The 19,350-nt window shown below is 42.2% G+C and overlaps 1 protein-coding gene across 1 annotated transcript in view; it reads left to right on the top strand.

The window, feature by feature from the left end:
- loxhd1b (lipoxygenase homology domains 1b) overlaps nt 1-19,350 on the top strand; it is a 23,543-nt gene continuing 4,193 nt past the window's right edge. The window contains 39 exon segments of the mRNA XM_034595474.1: nt 1-759; nt 2,143-2,257; nt 2,439-2,450; nt 2,723-2,803; nt 2,935-3,119; nt 3,278-3,376; nt 3,494-3,642; nt 4,479-4,602; nt 4,955-5,064; nt 5,493-5,633; nt 5,766-5,901; nt 6,008-6,168; nt 6,275-6,361; nt 6,664-6,799; nt 6,887-7,041; nt 7,145-7,305; nt 7,397-7,473; nt 7,553-7,749; nt 7,821-8,013; nt 8,293-8,453; nt 8,564-8,706; nt 9,554-9,758; nt 10,889-11,022; nt 11,114-11,259; nt 11,408-11,512; nt 11,618-11,746; nt 11,822-11,986; nt 12,645-12,826; nt 12,906-13,022; nt 13,222-13,384; nt 14,375-14,529; nt 14,617-14,826; nt 15,180-15,306; nt 15,833-16,041; nt 16,245-16,430; nt 16,542-16,669; nt 17,601-17,718; nt 18,169-18,346; nt 18,592-18,777. Coding sequence (XP_034451365.1) covers nt 135-759; nt 2,143-2,257; nt 2,439-2,450; nt 2,723-2,803; nt 2,935-3,119; nt 3,278-3,376; nt 3,494-3,642; nt 4,479-4,602; nt 4,955-5,064; nt 5,493-5,633; nt 5,766-5,901; nt 6,008-6,168; nt 6,275-6,361; nt 6,664-6,799; nt 6,887-7,041; nt 7,145-7,305; nt 7,397-7,473; nt 7,553-7,749; nt 7,821-8,013; nt 8,293-8,453; nt 8,564-8,706; nt 9,554-9,758; nt 10,889-11,022; nt 11,114-11,259; nt 11,408-11,512; nt 11,618-11,746; nt 11,822-11,986; nt 12,645-12,826; nt 12,906-13,022; nt 13,222-13,384; nt 14,375-14,529; nt 14,617-14,826; nt 15,180-15,306; nt 15,833-16,041; nt 16,245-16,430; nt 16,542-16,669; nt 17,601-17,718; nt 18,169-18,346; nt 18,592-18,777 — 6,091 coding nt within the window. The 5' untranslated portion in view covers nt 1-134.

Here is a 19,350-nt window from a genome sequence, read left to right on the forward strand (position 1 = left end):
CTTCAGCCTGAGAGCTCTGACTCGGACCTGTGCTGCCAGTGGGTCACTCGTGCTCTGTCACGGGTCAGTTTAATCAAGTTTCACCGGAACACGCGGGAATCGGTTACAGTTACAAGGTAGTAAATAAATTAAAGATGCCCACAAAAAAGAAAAAAACAATCCAGAGAGCAGAGGAGGATGACGAGGACTCGGAGGATCAGGAACCAAAGCCCAGGAAGAAGAGCAAGCAGCAGAAAAGGAAGCAGCTGAAAGACAGTGATGAAGAAGGATATAATTCTGACACATCAGGGCCTGATGTGAGGAAGAAGGGAAGAGAAAAGGTCAAGAAGAAGAAGAAGAAGAAAGCCAGAGAGGACAGTGGGGATGACTTGAGCAGTGAGTCACAGAACACAGATAATGAAGATAACAATAATGACTCCAAGGGTAAAAAGAGAGGAGGGAAACTCCCTGATGTGATCGAGACCACCAAGAGAGACTCAAAGAAGGTCCAAGACAAGATGGGTGGCAAGGATAAGAAATCCAAAAAGAACACTGACAAAGAGGAAGAGCCGGCAGCCGGGGATGAAGAGGAGGGGAAAAAGAAAAAGAAAGAAAAGAAGAAGAAAGGTTCGGTGGTGGGGGAAAGCGATGAGGACACCAAGAAGACAAAGGGCAAGAAGAAGAAGGCTGAAAACTACGTGGAGATCTACGAGAATGAGCTCCGCAACTACGAGGCAGAGCAGGTGGAGAACTACGAGGATGAGTATCACAAGAAGAAAGGTAACTCAAAAGAGGTGTAAAAGATGTGACGTGTGCGGATGAGACGATTAAAACCAACTCAATAGAGAAGCTGCACGTTTTGTTTGAGGAGAGACATCTGACACCCAGCGGAGAAGTGACTCCTTAATAGCAGATATATGATTCTGAGTGACTCCACTTGCGATGTGCTCATGCTTTTGTTGGATGTTCATGGTAACGTTACACTGAGTGAAGAGCTGTCCGTGTATGACCAGTAACCTACAGCTATATGACACCTGTCACTAACCTTCACACAGGCGGGTTACACATCCTACAAGAGTGTCACAGTCGTCTAAAGTCAAATGTAAAAACCCTAATTTAAAGACTCCCACAATGATCCCTCTCAAATCCTTCATCATAGTGGGATCAGGGCAATTCAAATGTTTTACAATTTTCAAAATGTAATTAAATTTTAAACAAACATTTACTTCTTAATTTGTACTAAATCAATTTATAATCACTTGTCATCTTTAAATGATGAGAGAATACATTGGTTTTTCAAAGAATAATAAAAAAGTTAAATTTTGGGTCAAATTTAAGTTAGTTGTGTTTTAACTTAGTTTATTTAATTTCATTTACATGGCCTTTTCACATCAACTATTTATTAATAACCTGCACTAACTACATGAAAAACATTCATTCTACTTCCACCAAACCACGAACAAATTAAAAAAGATAAAATGTAATAGTGAATCTTGATTCATTGACTCATCATCCACCCACATTCACTGACTTTGTCTGATGAGACTGATCTTAACGTCACTGACCTTTGCTGCACGTGCACATGTTGGGGCGCAACAATTGCAGACCCCAATGATTCAGCAGAGCTCGAATGCCACATTAACGTGATGTCGGCAGAATGTGAAGAAAAGGAAAAGCACCTCTCATTTTGACTTTAGTGTTAAAGCAGTATTGAAGTGTGGTTCTTCCTACAGGCAGTGGAAAAGTGTAATGACTCCTCAGAGACACAACCCAACCTCAAAAAGAGGTTACTGCTCCTAAGTAGGAAATGGGTGGGGTAGTCCTTTTCCATATCTAAGGATCCTTTGTCTCCGTCCATGACTCACCCAACATCACCCTTTATCTTAACTACTTGAAAGATTCTCCATTGGGTCTCCATGTTTATTTTAAGCAAATTAAACAATCAAAACTTTTACTCCCGTTGATTAGAATGATCCGAGCTGTGAAATGAAAAATCTGGTTTGTCACGTTGGTAGAGTAGTGAGAGCACAACATGCATCACGATCCTGCATCACGTTTGTATCTCAGTTTCCGTTTCAGAATCATTACACCCCTGTTTACTCCTGTACCTCACCATCCTGCTCCTGTTTGAATCATGTCATTAACCCCCCCCCCCCCCCCCAGTGTACGAGGTGGTGACCATCACCGGAGACGAGAGAGGAGCCGGCACCGACGCCAACGTGTTTGTCACTCTGTTCGGAGAATATGGCATCACTCCTAAAGTCCACCTGGCCAGCAAGTAGGTCCTCCTCAAAGATTGTTAGATTTTAGATGTAAACTCATCTCGTACTTGTTGTTGAGAAGATTTTAGAATTTGTTCAGATAAAAGCTAAGTTTGAATTGATTTAAACTTCACATTTCATTGAGCTTGAATTAAATACTTATTACTAAACACTGTTTTTATCTCTTCCCTTTAACAGCACAGAAAAGAGGTATTTATTTCTTCATGCAGTGTTGGTGGCTGCTCAGAAACACTGTGTGCTGTGATTGAGTGTGAAATTTGCAATGCACGGATTTGCTGCATGATTTTGTCAATGTTTTATTATGCATCTGAAGGGAATGTTGAATATTTTCTTTTTTTCCCACCTGACACTTTCCTGGTGGATTCTTTTGTGTTTACTTTGTGATCAAGAGTTTGATGATTGAAAAGATGATGAAGAAATTCAAGTTGGTTCCTGAAGAGTTTACTGTTTCATGATTTCAGGAGTCGCACGGCCTTCGAAAGAGCCAAAACTGATGTGTTCAGAATCAGAACGCACAATATTGGATCTTTGAAAAAGATAAGGTACGTTGGACTCAGACATTTCATCCCTGATCCGTTTTTTCTTCATTAATATTCAGTGTAGCATATAGTTACCAGCTTCTGGGATGTTTCCTCCCCTGATTTAATTACAAGTAACACATTTTTTGCTCCAGGATTGAGCACGACAACACAGGGCTGAGCGCCAGCTGGTTCCTGGACAGAGTGGTGGTGACGGACGTGATCAGGCCCCACTTGAGGTTTTACTTTGCTTGTAACAACTGGCTGAGCAAGACAGAGGGAGACGGCCTTTACGTCAGAGACCTGCTGGGCAGCATGGACCCCATGGACATGCCCAAATGTACGTATACACATAGTCCTAACAGTGAATATACAGCATCCCCATTGCCTCCAGTGAATCAGCATAAACGGGCCCAAACAAACTCATAAATCAAGATTATTTTTATTCTAATTTACACAGTGGTTAGTGTTTTTTTAATTGTCCTCTTGATTTTCTAGATAATAAATATATAGTGAGCGTTTTCACTGCAGACGTGAAAGGCAGTGGAACAGATGCAGACGTCTTCATCAATATCTTTGGGGAGCTTGGAGACACAGGTAAATAACAGAGAGGCAGGTTTTCACATGTGGTTTAAAAAGTCAACTTTTTCCCAAAGTTGATACCAGCTTTCTTTCACTTTGCCTGATGACTTTAACCATTTGTTTCTATTTTAGGCGAGAGGCGACTTGACAACGACAAAAATAACTTTGAAAAAGGCACAGAGGACAAGTTCACCATGGAGGCACCAAACCTGGGCAAAGTGAGGAAGATCACCATCGGCCATAATAACAAAGGCTCCTCAGCAGGATGGTTTCTGGACAAGGTAAAACAAAGATAAAACACATGGCTCTCAACCAATCGGTTATCAAGACAGATGAAGAAAGAACAACATTGTGTTTAACATTAAGGGCTTTTAGGGAATGATCATGAAACAAATCCTCCGTCGGCTCAGTTCTGTCTCTACACAGGTACTTAACACACAAGCCTCTTATTTCCTCTCAGTCATTTCATCTGCTACTCATGTCCCTGCTCCTCCAACATAACTAAGAGATGACAGACGTGTACACACTCACAAACACACACACATGTCGTCATCCTACCCTCTGTGTAAAGGGAAACCGAGCCCCATTAAAGGATTAGCTTACACCAAACCGACGAGTGGGTAGATTTGCTGCAGCACAGACTGACATCAAAGATCAGTGACAACAAAGATAATCATAGAAAAGTAATGTACTTTTCAATACTTTTTCGCATGTGGTTTATGCTGCTGTCTAACCTTGATGATGACATATTCATGAGTAAACAGTTTTTAGGGAAGGTTATTTGATTTTTAATATAAGTTGTGTACACTCCTACCTCTGTTCACTTGCAGGAAATAAATGTTAATTAATTTATAAAGTTAAAATATTCATTAGCTGCCAATTTACTATTATTTATTTAATTTAGCTAGTATTTAGTATAAAATGAATGGCACACGAAAAGGGACCGAAACATATTAGTATAATACCCAGTAGCTGTAATATCTATTTGTATCTTTGCAACCAACTTCATCTCATACAACGTCTTTACCTGTAACTTTTCATAACTTTTTTTAAAACAGATTTTCTATTATATGTTGGTGATTATGTGATTATCTTGTTCATTTTAAAATTTTTCCAGGTGGTTGTGGACGATATGGGAAACAAAATAGTTTACGAGTTTCCAGTTAATCGTTGGTTTGCCATCGACGAGGATGACGGGAAGATCCAGAGGGATATTCTAGTCGGGGGGAACCAGCCCACAGGTGAGGTTAAGATCTGGAAGAAATTTATTTTATGAGCCTGAAATAAAATGTACCTACCTCACATTTCATCTTCCTTATCAGTGAATGCAAATATGGCGACAAGATGAAAATAAGTTCAGTATTGTTTTCTCATTTTGACTTTTAATGCCAAGATGCTCTAAAAAAGAAGACTGTTTTCTTTCCAGCTCGCCAAAAAGCCTTCCATGTGATCATTAATTCTCCTGTAAGGATATCGATGTTTAGATCTGACGGACTAAATCCTACTCAGTTGCTCAGGGAGTATTGGTGCCACGAACCATAATGACCTGCTGGCAGAGCCTGGGATAGCCTGACATGTAACTGTACCCCCCAGGTATTGTGTACAACGTCCAGATTGTGACAGGCAACATCCGAGGTGCTGGGACCAACTCCAAGATCCATATCGTGATGCACGGCTCCAAAGGCACGAAGAACAGCGGCAGGGTAATGACAACAGACTGCAGACTAGAAACAGAGTGGACAACTTGTACTTTCCTTAACAGAGCAGTTGTTATTTGAAACTGAGAAGATAAAAAAGCTTGCTCTTAATGATAATTGTAGACAGTTAAGTTAAGTATTTGTTCTAGTTTTAATCCGTACAGGTTTTATGTGAGTTTGGTGACATTGTACATACATACTCATCATTACAGTTTAATCTAGTTTAGTTGCTGCTATTTAAATTCATGATAATCATAATAATCAGTGTTATTGTCACATAGTGCTATAGACAACACAAAGACATAGACAACAACAACAATATAAGTGAATAAAGTAAATTAAAACAATACTGAGGTGAAAGGCTGATGATCTCGGCCTCCACCACCCCCACCCTGACCACGCTTCTTTCAGTGACCTGAATGTATTTCATCCAGGTGTTTTTAGAGGGGGGGAAGTTTGAGCGGTGCCTGACGGACATCTTTAACGTGGAGATCGCCGCGCTCCTCAGTCCCCTCAGCAGAGTCACCATCGGACATGACAACGACGGAGTCAGTGCTGGGTGGTACTGTGAAAAGGTACACTGAACACACACACACACACACACGCACACGCACACACACACACACACACACACACACACACACGTACTGTACCTGTGAACATTATAGTATGTGGATTAATAATCTATGTGTTTTTCTTCTTCACAGGTGGTGGTGTATTGTCCATTCACAGGGATCGAGCAGACGTTCCCCTGCAGTAAATGGCTGGATGAGAAGGAGGGAGACGGGCTGATAGAGAGAGAGCTCTATGAGATGGTCTCGCTCAGGCAGAAGAGACAGAAAAGTAAGTTAAACGTCAATAATTATAGTCGGACAGCGGTATCTAAGATGTACCAAACCATGACATGACTGCTGAATCCAAGATGCTGATTTGACCTGGTTCTCCTCAGAGCACCCGTGGTCCTTGTGGATCTGGACGTCGGATATTCCCAGCTCAGGGACGGACGCAGAAATCTCTTTCCAGGTGTACGGACAGAAGGGCAAGTCAGACGAGATCAGGCTGGACAATAAAACAGACAATTTTGAACAGGGACAGGTGGACAGGTTTATGGTGAGAGGCCTTTCCTATAATTCAGTACCCCGCATATATTATCATCCACTATGTTACATAAGGTCACTGTGTAGAAAACTGCTTTTATCTTGATGTGTATTTGCAGGTCGAGCTGCCTGATTTGGGAAAATTGACCAAATTCCGTATCTGGCATGAGAAGAGAAATCCTTTTGCAGGATGGCATCTCAGCAAGGTGAAGAAATCTCATATCTAATATTAGTATATTTTAAATATATATATATCAGATATCTGGATTCCGTTTTTGACATTGCTTTGTGATTATTAAGCAAAAGTTGTTTTCGAGTTCATGTTTATCAAATGTTTAAATCCTTTGCTGCCTATTTAAGGTCTAGTTTTTTCTGCCCACCTTTACAATAAGCAAAGGGGACAGTTCTGGATTCCAGACAGAATTCAAACACTCAAACGAAATGATAATCCAGACACAACCTCACATATCAACTCCAATAGACTTTTCCATTGTGTTTTTCCTGTCAGGCGACTCTGATGAAGACACTCACAAAGGAAAAGTACACGTTTCCCTGTGAGCGTTGGCTGGACACGAATGAGGACGATAACGAGGTTGTGAGGGAGCTTCCTGCCACCGGAGAGCGGAACTCCGAGCCGCTGCCGTGTATGAACACAACCAAACACAATCTGCTTTGCCAAGCACACAGAATGATGTAAAAACTTAATTGATCTATCTTATTCGTCTCTGCAGTGATAAAATACAGAGTGACAGTTTGCACGGGGACTGTCGGCGGCAGCGGCACGGACGCGTCTGTGTTTCTCAACCTGATCGGAGACCACGGAGACTCCGGAGATCGTCAGCTGGTCAACTGCAAGAACAACATCAACAAGTTTGAGAAAGGAAGCGTGGGTAGACGCAGTCCAAATCACTGATCAGCATGAGTTCAATGAACCCAACTAGCTGCAGTTTGTTGCTTCTGGTGTTGATGGGTTTTCTTTGTCTTTCTAGTTGGACGAGTTCATCGTTGAGGCAGTGGCCATTGGGCAGATCCGCAGGGTGAGGATTGGACATGATGGGAAAGGTGGAGGCTGCGGCTGGTTCCTTGACAAAGTGATTGTAAGAGAGGAGGGCCAGGCCGAGGCCCAGGCCGCCGAGTTCCCCTGCAACAGGTGCAATGGTCACAGCGTCAATAGTTAAATATAAAGTGATAGAAGAAATAATGGCAGAGATGAGAGTTTGATTACTGAATATGATTTACAGGTGGCTGGATCGCAACGAGGATGACGGACAGATTGTTAGAGAGTTGGTGCCGTTCTCAGATGGACAGCGTCTTTACAGTACGTCCCAATTTGCTTTAACGTTTATATCTGATCCCTGTACACGGAGCTGACTGTATATTTTGTCTTTGTGTGTCAGACATTGACTATCACATCGCGGTGAAGACAGGGAGCATCCCCGGAAGCAGCTCGGACTCCAACGTGTTCGTCAAACTCTACGGAGAGAAAAGGGACACCAGTAAGATGATGCTGCTGGTCTCCGCCAACAACCTGGGGAACTACTTTGAGACGGGCCGCATTGACATCTTCACCGTGGAAACCTTTGATATTGGACAGGTGAGGGTTTTAGAATCAAAAATCAAAGGGGAACAGTTTAAATAGCGTCTTCCATTTATTCCTTTTTCCAGATCAGCCGCCTGATGATCGGCCACACCAATGAAGGCATGCGAGCCGGCTGGTTCCTGGACAGTGTTCAGATCATGGTCCCTGTCCACGGGAGACATTACATGTTCCCCAGTCACCGCTGGCTCAGCAGGGACGAGGCTGACGGCAAGACAGAGGTGGAGATTTACCCGAGCGAGATCCTGGACATGGAGCAATGTAGGTAACAGTCCCACTTTCTTACGCTAGAAGAAGAAACACTTGTGTTATTTTAATCGATATATAAAATGGGATTGTCATTTCAATATCTGCTCTATTTCAGTCATATTTGTCAAAGCAATATTCTCAGATTTTGTGCTGTTACTCCTATTTTATTCACGTCCTTATACATACTGTAACACACACGTATTGAATGCATGTTTATATGAACTCTATGCATCAACAGTAAACCTGAACCAAAAACGATCTGTGTGTCCTTTGTCAATTTGTATTTTCCAGTGATAAACTATGAGGTAACAGTAGTGACTGGAGATGTGATGTTTGCCGGCACCAACGCCCGAGTTTACCTCCAGATCTATGGAGACAAAGGAAAGACAGAGATCATCAGGCTCGAGAGCAGGTCCAACAACTATGAGCGGAACACCACAGAAATATTCAAGGTATGGAACCTTGGATTTCAAGCTTTTAGTGGAAATGCATCTCAATGCCAAAGTACAAAGTTATTGTCCAGATGCTTGTTTGAGATGAAACATCACACGTTGTTCCCCAGATGAATGGCAAAGATGTGGGGAAGATCTTCAAGATACGCATCGGTCACGATGGTTCGGGGATCGGATCCGGCTGGTTCCTGGAGTCAGTGGACGTCAAACATTTAATCATGGCCCTGGTGCCCAAAGAGAAGAAAAAGGAGGACAAGAAAAAGAAGAAGAAGAAGAAGAAAGATGAGGATGATGAGGAGGAGGATGGAGGAGAGGAGATGCAGGAAGTGGTGCTCACGTATCGCTTCCCATGTTCTCGCTGGCTGGCCGGGGGAGAGGAGGATGGCGAGCTGGTGGTGGAGCTGCTGCCCGAGGAGGCCGAGGAGCTGGAAGGTACAAAATAAAACCGACCAAGTGAGATGATGGAGAGAAGAGTCGAACATCAGATCCCAGGCTTCATCTGTCCCATGTCAAAAAAACACACACAGTTCATCTAATCTCAGTGTCTTAATGCTGCTTCCAAGTGTTACACATATCTCAGTACGTCCCACAATTAGGCAACTGCTTCACACCAGTCCAGCTGTGGGCAGTAGTGAGCATATAAACCGGTTTTAGGACTGACAAAATTTAATTAAATATAATCAAAGAAGATTAAATGACCTGGAACACCTACATTTGCTTTCTATATTCTTCCCTCTTCAGAGAGCCAGATCAGATTTTAGAACCATGAATACGGACATATACATATAGTGAATTAATTAGTAAAAGAGTTTCACAACATAGACAAGCTACACACCAGTCATTTTTATCTTGTTGCATAAGAACACTCTCTCTCTCATTATTCTTTCCAGTGTCTGTTTTATCAGTTGTTGAGTTCTCTAAATTACCGTGTAGAATATACAAGTACAGTCTACACACAGACATATGCATGGGTATGTTGGCTTATTTATATTTGAATTATTTGTAATAAACCTCAGCACATATCTGTATCTTTCACTCTGAGCTGATGTTGAGGACACGCATGGTTTTGATTTTGACACAGTTTCCTGACCGACACGCAGCATGTGGCAGGTTAAAGAGGTGTTATTAATTCATCGCTTGTGTTGTCTGACAGTCAACACCTATGAAGTGTGCGTCTTCACTGGTGACATGCTGGGAGCTGGGACTGACGCCAACGTCTTCATCAATATTTACGGAGAAAACGGAGACACCGGAGAGCGCTATCTGAAGAACTCTGACAACCTCAACAAATTTGAGCGCGGGCAGGTGTGACATTTTAAATCAACTGAAAATAAAATGAAGGGATTGAATTATTTAGATTTGTTAAAAAAACCTGCAGGGAAGGTTAAATCATTTATATTACATATTTTATTGTTTTTCCTCAGCTGACAACAGTAGGAATGTTTAATGGGATTTTCAAATTTTACACAACATGCATTTTTTACCAGGGCTGCACAGTTTTATCCATATTCCTGGAGGGGTATCCTGCTGGAAATGAACCAGCGGTTAGTCAAAGACTCAGGCACTTCCACAGTGGTGTGGGTGGGGGGGTATTCTGGGGGGATTACAAACTCCCCTGCAGGCGAGCCGGCTGAGACGGAGAGCAGCTCCGAGGCCTCCTCTGTGTCATTGAACCTGTCCTACTTTTACTCATTACTTAATCCTGACCGGTGAATTATTCATGTCTGCATCACACCTGCTTCTGTCGGGAACAAAAAACTCACATTCACAGGCAAGTAGGTTTATTTCTTCACACGGATTAAAAGCCACAAGAGCCTCGTGTCAGTCAGTGACAGGGATGTTTGCTTGGGATGAGAAACAACGACACGTGCTGTATTTATTTCAGACAGAAATGACTAACTAATAAAATATTCTGATTAGAACAATAACTTAAAGATTTTTTTGAAGTTTGAGGAAGATTAAAGGTTCATTCTCCACAAACAAAAACAGATGTAATTTGCAGGCCTGGTTTATTAGGCTGCATCATAGTGCGTCGGTGTAGCTAATGAAGCGTCCAATGTGTAATTTATATAAAAATAATATTGAGAATTGTAATCGATAAATAAGATGATTAAAATTAGTTCCATTTCAGTCAAGCATTAAAATGCTGCTTACACGTTAATGTTTCTGGAATAAGGAGTCAAATATAACGATGTTAAAGTCTCAATTTTACATAAGAGATGCTGAATTTTGATATTATAATTATATTTTGTTAAAATATTAATGTAATATTAATTCATAATATTTTTGAAAACAAGACTTTTGCCGGTAAGGGAGTATTGTGTTGTACTGTATTGTATTGTATCCGACCATCCTCACCATCATTTCCACTTTATCAAATTAAACTTTAATGTTGTCGGTAACAGAAGAGTATCTGCGGTTGCCATGTTTCGCAGGAGGACGTTTTCACAGTGGCGGCCATTGATCTGGGTCCTCTGAAGAAGCTGCGGATCCGCCATGACAACACCCATTCTTACTCCTCTTGGTACCTGGATCGTGTCGAGATCGTGGACACGAAGGATGACACGACGTAGGTGAAACCGGCAAACAGCTGGTCAGGATGTAACAGCATGTGACCTCTGAGTTAGAGTTCTGATTGGAGAGGTTTCTTGTGTCTGCAGGTACTACTTCCCCTGTAACCGCTGGCTCGCTGTGGATGAGGACGATGGGCAGATAGCGAGGGAGCTGGTGCCAGTGGACGAGGCCTTCATGAGGCAGGATGAGGATGAGGAGGGGCCAGCTGCCACCCTCGGCCTGGAGCAGAAATGTAACACACTTTCAAAGCTTTGTTTTAATAGAGGGGGCGATCAAAGGGTTCATGAATTTATCTAAGTGGTGGTACGTTCTGGCGTAGACAACAGCATTTGTGAAGATGAAAAGGATTATTGTATTGACCTGTTAAATTCATCTTACAGCCATGTCTACCACATACACCATTAAAGTCAAAACCGGAGATAAGAAGTACGCTGGTACCGATGCCAACGTCTATGCCATCCTCTTTGGAGAAAATGACGACACAGGTGAGATGCTGCGCCTCACCAACATCCTGGCGTTGCTGTGGTAACCTCATGCTGCACGTTACCGGCCAAGCAATCTGAGTTCAACATTGTCATTGTCATTCACAGGGGTCGTCAACTTAAAGTCTTGTAAAACCTACAAGAACAAGTTTGAACAGGGGATGATCAACGAGTTCACTGTGGAGGCAGTGGACTTGGGCGATCTGGAGAAACTTCGCGTCGGTCACGACAACTCAGGTGGGGAAGAAACGGCTCCACAGACAAACAATAATAGCACAGTACATGAAACTGAATAACATGTCCAATTGACAGGGGGTTCTCCCGGTTGGTTCTTGGACTGGGTCGAGATCGACGCAGCCTCGCAGGGTCAGAGACTACGCTTCCCGTGTGGCCGCTGGTTGGATAAGGGCGAGGACGATGGGGTGATGGTGAGGGATCTGTATCCCGCCGATCTGCAGACTGAGCTCTACATGCCGTGTAAGTGAACAGCCGTGGAAGAAGTGCTCGGATCCATTAGTGAAAGTAGCAATACACCGACTGAGAAACGTTCCTGTAAAAGTGCTTCATGGTAATTTTGCTCAGCTGAAAGTGTTGAAGCATGAGCAGTAAAAAGTAGTGAAATTGGAGTTTTTAATACTGTGTGTAAGTGTTATTATGTCGCTGTGGATCCTTTTAAACTGCACAACCGTAATAGCACTCTACGCTTCTTCAACCACACGTGAAACCGACCAAATTACAACATTGCAGCCAAAAATACAGTTGCAGTCATGGCCATGGCTAGTTTATTTTCCTGAAACTCTGCCAAGGCCCCACAGTCCCCTTAAATTCAATGATGCTGCACCGAATTCAACACACTCATTGATATCAGTTCCCTAAAATTCCATTTCCCGGATTTTTTAAATCAAGATCAAAATCCAATGTAAAAGTCCAGAATATGATACCAAAATAACATCAAATAAGATAACTTGTGCACACAGATTATTATCCTGCACTGACAATTTATTATATTTTGTGCACAATATTTAACAAAACTTTTGTTAAGGTCTTCATGACAGAGCCCATGAGTGTCAAAACTGTGCTTATACGTTCTTTACCTTTCTGTCCTCCCTCTTGCCTGTTTCCCTCTGATTTTCAGTCGTTCCCTATGAGATCAAGATCTACACCAGCGATGTGTTTGGTGCGGGAACAGACGCTGATGTGTTCATGGCTTTGTACGGACCTAAAGGAGTGAGCACCCAGCAGAAACCCCTGTGTGTCAACAAGAGAGAGAGACGTCTGTACTTTGAGAGGGGAGCTGAGGACATGTTCATCGTAGAGGTGAGTGTGTAGATTCGGATTACTACGCTCCTGTAGACCGCGGCTGCAGCTCTGCAAACACTGTGCTGTCTTCTCCCAGTTGGAGGATGTCGGTGATGTTATAGAGAAGATCCGGATCGGACACGACAACAGGGGCACCAACCCGGGATGGCACCTGGACAGAGTGGAGATCAGGCGACAGCTCAGGAAAGGAAAGGTGGGGGAAACCTTTGAGATTACATCTGCGTCAATAAGTGCATCATGTAGAGTTTCCTTATCTATGGCCTCATTAGAAGATGAATAATGTAACACCTTCTGGCTCACACATCTCTCACAGTCAGCTGCTCTCTCCTTCAGTGTTACACAGACACAGCTGGGCCCAGTTTGGGGATGAATATGTCTGTGTTTAACCACAGGGTTCAGAGACAACCATTTTCCCATGTGAGTGCTGGCTGGCCAAGTCTGAAGATGACGGAGAGACGGTGAGGGAGCTGGTCCCCTCGGACATCATCACGCAGAAGCTCCTCCGGGACGGGACGCTGAAAACCACCGAGACAGAGGTGGAGGACGCTCTGGAAAGTAGGTTTACTCTGATTTCAGCGCTGGCATGCAACTAGAAAACAAGGTTACAGACAAACGGGTGGATAAACAGACAGAGCGAGCAGGAACAGACAGCAGGAAACAATATGCAGGTTCCTGGTGCACACACTTTGATCAATTTGGAAAACGTCATGAAGTCCAGTAAAGATGCGAAGGAGAATTCATAAGGAGCAGGAAATCTGAATAGATTATTAATTTTAGATTATTAAGTGTTCATGTGGTGTCAGAATAATCGGGGAAAAAATTGTTGTTAACACAAACTCAAGTCAGAAAAATCTCAAATAAGTTGCTGACATCATCCCTCTTAAACCAATGAACATCATTTTACAATCAGCCTTAAACAGAACACATGCAAACTGAATGTCCATCTCTTACAAGCATTTTCATAATTAACCTGCAAACATTTTAGATTATTATTTTTATATATGGTCTGCCCGTGTTCAGCGTCGCTGAAAATGCTGCTGTCGAACTGAATCTCATTTCCTTTTGTAAAACATGGTCCAGATAAGATGCACTAAAGCTCCTTTCCTCATCATTCAGAGAATTCAAACATCTGTTATTATGGCTTATTTCACTCAATTATAGGAACCTTCCTGTTAAAAAGACTATTTAACCACAACCAAACACACACAAGGGGCGATGGTAATGAGACACAACGGAGCAAGTAATCACAAAGGCAGGAAGTTAAACAACCAACACACACAAGATAAGTAATTAAATAGTAAATAAATAAATAAAATAAAACTGGAAATGAAAAGGAAGGGAAAACACTAGGAAACCATGAGGGTTGTTTTTCACCATTTAGATTTATTGTATAGACAAAGCATTTCCTCGAATAATTGAAAAAATAGCATATAGTCACAGTCACAGCATGAAAACTCAACATTTACTCATTTTACAAATCCGTGAGAAAACAAAGTGTAGCCTGCATCTACTCAGTTGTTGATTGATTTCTTTTTTCCACCACAGCTCACACGTACAAGGTGTCAGTGCGGACAGGTGATACGCACGGAGCCGGGACTGATGCCAACGTCTTTCTCACCATCTACGGAGACCTGGGAGACACAGGAGAGCGCAAACTGGTCAAATCTGAGAGCAACAAGAACAAGTTTGAGAGAGGAGCGGTATGTGGGGAAACGTGGGATTGATTACGTCACATTTCTTTCAGCTCTCTTGAGGTAAAAGCGTGATACATCCTCTCTGCCCCTCAGGTGGACAAGTTCTCCATCGAGGCTGTGGATCTGGGGCAAGTGTTTAAGATCCATATTCGTCACGACAACTCCATGATGGGGGCTGACTGGTACCTGGACCAGGTGGAGGTGCTGGATTTGGAAACGGAGGAGGTGTACATGTTCCTGTGTGAGCGCTGGCTGTCCAGAAAGAGAGAGGACAAACGCATTGAGAGGACCTTCTTCGTCAAGGTGGAGAGAGGGAGATGTATAAGCTGTTTTCACACATGCACCGTAAACCTGAACTTATGGAGACGTTCCCCGGAGGAGCTGCATGTGTGAAAGCAAATGAATGGAATCAGTTTAATTACTCTGCCGGCTTCCTAGTAAAAATAAAATCGGTGTAATGTCCCTTTAAGCTATGTTAAAGGGATAGTTCACCCAAAAATGAAAATGTACTCATTATCTACTCACCACTATGCCGATGGAGGGGTGGGTGAAGTGTTTGAGTCCATAAAAAATGTCAGCTGAGGTTTTTCTATCAACTGCTGCTGCATTGAAACGAGTTCTGAAATGGGTGTTATTGTGTTATTTGTCTGGTGCAGGGGTATGAAGGTGAAAGAAGCACTGATCCATTTTCCAAGATGTTGGCTCAGGCCAAACTGGGGCTGGACAGAAATGCCAACAAGAAGAAAAAGAAGAAAAAGGTGGCAGTGGTGGAAGAGGGTCCAAGTAAGATCACAAAACTGTTCTTCAAGTTTTCCGATGAGGAGATTGAGTCCCTGTTGATGATCTCCTGTTTTTCTGGAGGAATTTAGAGTTAGACAAAAGGCTTGATGCACTCTCACATCCACACAGTAAAGAAGTAACATGCAGCAACAGATTGAAAGAATGGAAAATAGCTAACTAGGCTCAGGATGAGAAACCATCTGTAAACACTTTAACAACTTACTAATTAAAACATTATAGGTTTGGTTAATTCAACGTTAATAGACAACAATTGCGGCGATGTAGGGGATAAAAAAACTAAATTGTTTTCTAATCAGAGGTTTAAAGAGCTGCTGATATGGGGATATCAGCAGCCCCCCCAGATCGAACCAGGCAGTTTCCCTTTGTTTTCCATTCTTTATGCAAAGCTAATATAACCAGGTGATGAGACTTTTTACTGCACAGACCCAAGAACATGAGTTTAGATAGCGCTAATAAAGAGCCCTTGGAATATAATCTCCCTAAAGTATTTCTTCTCTCTCTCACCTAGTCATCCCCTATCACTTCACCTTGTCCACGGGGATAGACCGTGATGCCAGCACCACAGCCAGGGTCTATGTCATCATCACCGGCCCCACCGAGACTGAGACGGAGCGACTGTGGCTGGACCTGCCTGAGGGAAAGACGTCCTTCACAGCCGGCACCATGGAGCACTTTGTGTCTTATGGAACTGACGTGGGAGAGATCAAGAGGGTGGAGGTGAGAATCTGGGACCGTCTCTGTTGCTAAATCTGCGAAGCCGTCTCGTCTCTGCCACCTCCTCAGATGACGTCGAAGATTTAAATAAAGCCATTCTCACGCAGCATAATTCATTTCTTGCCTTCCGGTGCCAATATCAAACAAAATCAAATGATATATCAATTCCTACTTTTATCTTCCCCCTGATTCTCTGTCCTCCTCAGCTCGGCCATAACGGCGTCACACCAGAGAGCTGCTGGCTGGTGAATGAGCTGTCGGTTGCCGTGCCAACCAAAGGTATCAAGTACAATTTTCCATGTAAGTGCTGGCTGGCGAAAGACCGGGGAGACGGTCTCACTGCCAGACTGTTCAACGTGTTGGACTCCAGCACAATCAACATTATCCGCAAAGTGAGTCAGACTGCGCCGGAAATATCACAGCGTGGAAACCCATCTTTTTACGTGTTGTATAAAAACAGATTCTCTCTCTCCTGTATCTGTGTTGTTTGCTGGATATTGTAGGTTATTTATTCAGCCACAGTGGTCACGGGTGACACTCAGTACGCAGGGACTGACACCAACATTTTCCTGACTGTGTTCGGAGCCAATGGGAGCACAGAGGAAATGCTGCTGCCCAAAAATGAGATCAGGTCAGTCCTCCTCTGACCTCACAGTCACACCGATTACTTGTCAAGAAAGGAACTGTGAGACATTTTGAGGAACATGTTCATTTGCTTTCTGCATGAGTAGACTTTTATATATTTCCTGTTATTATGAAGTTGCAGCCAGCAGCTAACTTATCTTTGAGTGGAAACAAGGGAAGGTAACTGGCTCAGACCAAATGAAACAAAATCCAGCTAACGACACGTCCAATGTTTACACATTCAAACACAAGTGTGAAAACAAACATTTGTGCTAAACTCTTCTTTGGCGTGAGTGAGTCTCTGAACTCAGTCTCCAGAGAGTCACTGCTAACAGCCAAGAACGTGTAAACACATTTTTTAAATTTCAAATTTGTTTTTCTCTGGATTAAAAAAAGTGATATAATGTGTTAGTCAGTGACGTGCTGGTAGGTGGATTTTGTTTTGTTGGGACATAGACAGGCTTACTGCTTCCAATCATTTCCATCATAGACTGTTTACAAAGATGGACGACAGGTCTCCACTTCCTCTTGTGCCAAAATTAAGCCAAAACATCCTGGATGCAGGTGCTGCCATCTTGTGATTTTGACATAAACTGGAGCCAGAGGCTGGGCAGTATCGAGGTCGTGCTTGACCAATCACGAGTCAGCCTCAGCTGTCAATCATGATGTTTTACACAGTTTTAATAGCATCAAATAACTAATTCAAACCAAATTTATTTGAAAAATGTGATAAGAACTACTTAAAATGTATTTACATGAACTTTGACTTCTTCATTTGGTTCATGGTTTCCAATATGCTAAGATAAGCTAAGCTAAATATCTGCTGTTTCTATAGCTACATAGTTAGCATACAGACACATCATCTCAACCCTCACCAAGAAAGCAAACCACTTTTAAAAGCGAGATAATACTTACACCAGTATATTGTCCACATGCAGGTTTGAAAGAGGCCAAGAAGACACATTCAACCTGGAGATCGATGACATCGCTCCTCTGAAGAAGATCAGAGTTCGGATCGATGGCAGCGGGAGTCGCCCCGACTGGTTTCTTGACAGTGTAACACGATCATATTTTTACGAACTTTAACATATCAACCTACAGAATAATCACGAAAATCATTTGCAATGGCACTTGAATTGTTAAAATTCCTACAAAGATCACAGAATATCGTTTTGTAACAGAAGGCACAGATTTCTTTAGCAGTGCAATCAATGGGCCCCAGCTAAAACTTCACCTGCTCCAGGTTCTTAAATGTTAATTATGCAGGTTATAATCAAAACTGTTACTCATGTGATTTGAAAATTGCAGTCGTCTGATTTCAATAAAAAACAAAATAATAAGTAGATAATAATTAAGGCTGAATTCAAAGAGCAGCTTCAATATTTTGTCCAATTCAGTTGAATCAGAAGCAAAAATACGAATGTGATTATGATTGGCACAGTCATATCTTGTTTAACACTTTCGGGCCACAAACACAGACTTAAATGTCTGAACAAACGCTTTTAGATCCTGATGCGGAACCTGACCACAGAGGACGTGTATCTGTTTACCTACGAGAACTGGCTGTCGAAGACCAAAGGGCCAAAGAGGACGAAGGTGTGTGAGCTGGCAGCGGTGGTGGACGAGGAGGAGATGGTGGAGAAAACAAGCTACATCATCCAGGTCCAGACCAGTGATGCCGGATGTGAGTCACCTGAGTTTTATATAGTGTTAAATAAATAATAGCATCAATGAGTCAACAGGAAATTAATCTGCAACTAATTTGTGAACCGTATTTATATCCAGTGTTAACAATATGTGAGGCCACAGGGTTCATTGGTTCATGTGTATTTTACCAGTAGACGATTATGCTGTGTCCAGGTCATGGTACCATTCATGCAGCCTTGTTCGGACAAATCTAACACTGAGTAAATACCTCTGGTGTTTTAGGTGCCGGCACTGATGCCAACGTGTTTGTGATTGTGTTTGGCGAGTACGGCGACACTGGGATGCTGCCCCTGAAGGAGAGCACCAACAGGAACAAGTTTGAGCGTAAAATGAAGGATGTGTTCAGGTTCCCCGACCTGCTCAGTCTGGGCGAACTGTCCAAGGTCCGAGTGTGGCACGATAACAAAGGTGAGTAAAAACTATTTTTTCAATGTTCTTTTACAGCTTATCTCAATTGGATAAGAGTGATTTGGATTTTTGGTTTCTGACACTGAGATGGGTCAAAGTAATCTACTTTTTTTTTAATTAAATTTACGAAAGTCTGAAATCTTTTAGCTTTTGTATTATTCTGTCCCAATCGTTTGGATCCATTTTTACAGTTTATCACTGTACATCAAAATATTTGAGTAAACTAAGCTAAATTTAATAAGTATATTAATTACATTTACAGCAAACTTGAAGGTTTACTTATTTGAAAATAACACAATTCGACTATACTTGATAATGTTAATATATTATTGTTTTTCCACAATAATTCTAATGTAGCAGTACTTAATCTATTAAAAATCATCTAACTTAAAATATACAGTCTGTCGTTACTATATTATTATATTACGATATCAATTTACTTGTATGACCTACTTAAGTCTTTGTTGCATTCAAATGTCTGAACTCTGCAGAAACAGCAGATAAAATACCAGAATCTTCCCTGTTTGTAAGAAGAAGAAAAAATGCATCTGTTCCCCGACATTAAAAGAATCC

The sequence above is a fragment of the Hippoglossus hippoglossus genome, chromosome 9 (assembly GCF_009819705.1).
Source record: "Hippoglossus hippoglossus isolate fHipHip1 chromosome 9, fHipHip1.pri, whole genome shotgun sequence".
Lineage (NCBI taxonomy): Eukaryota > Metazoa > Chordata > Actinopteri > Pleuronectiformes > Pleuronectidae > Hippoglossus > Hippoglossus hippoglossus.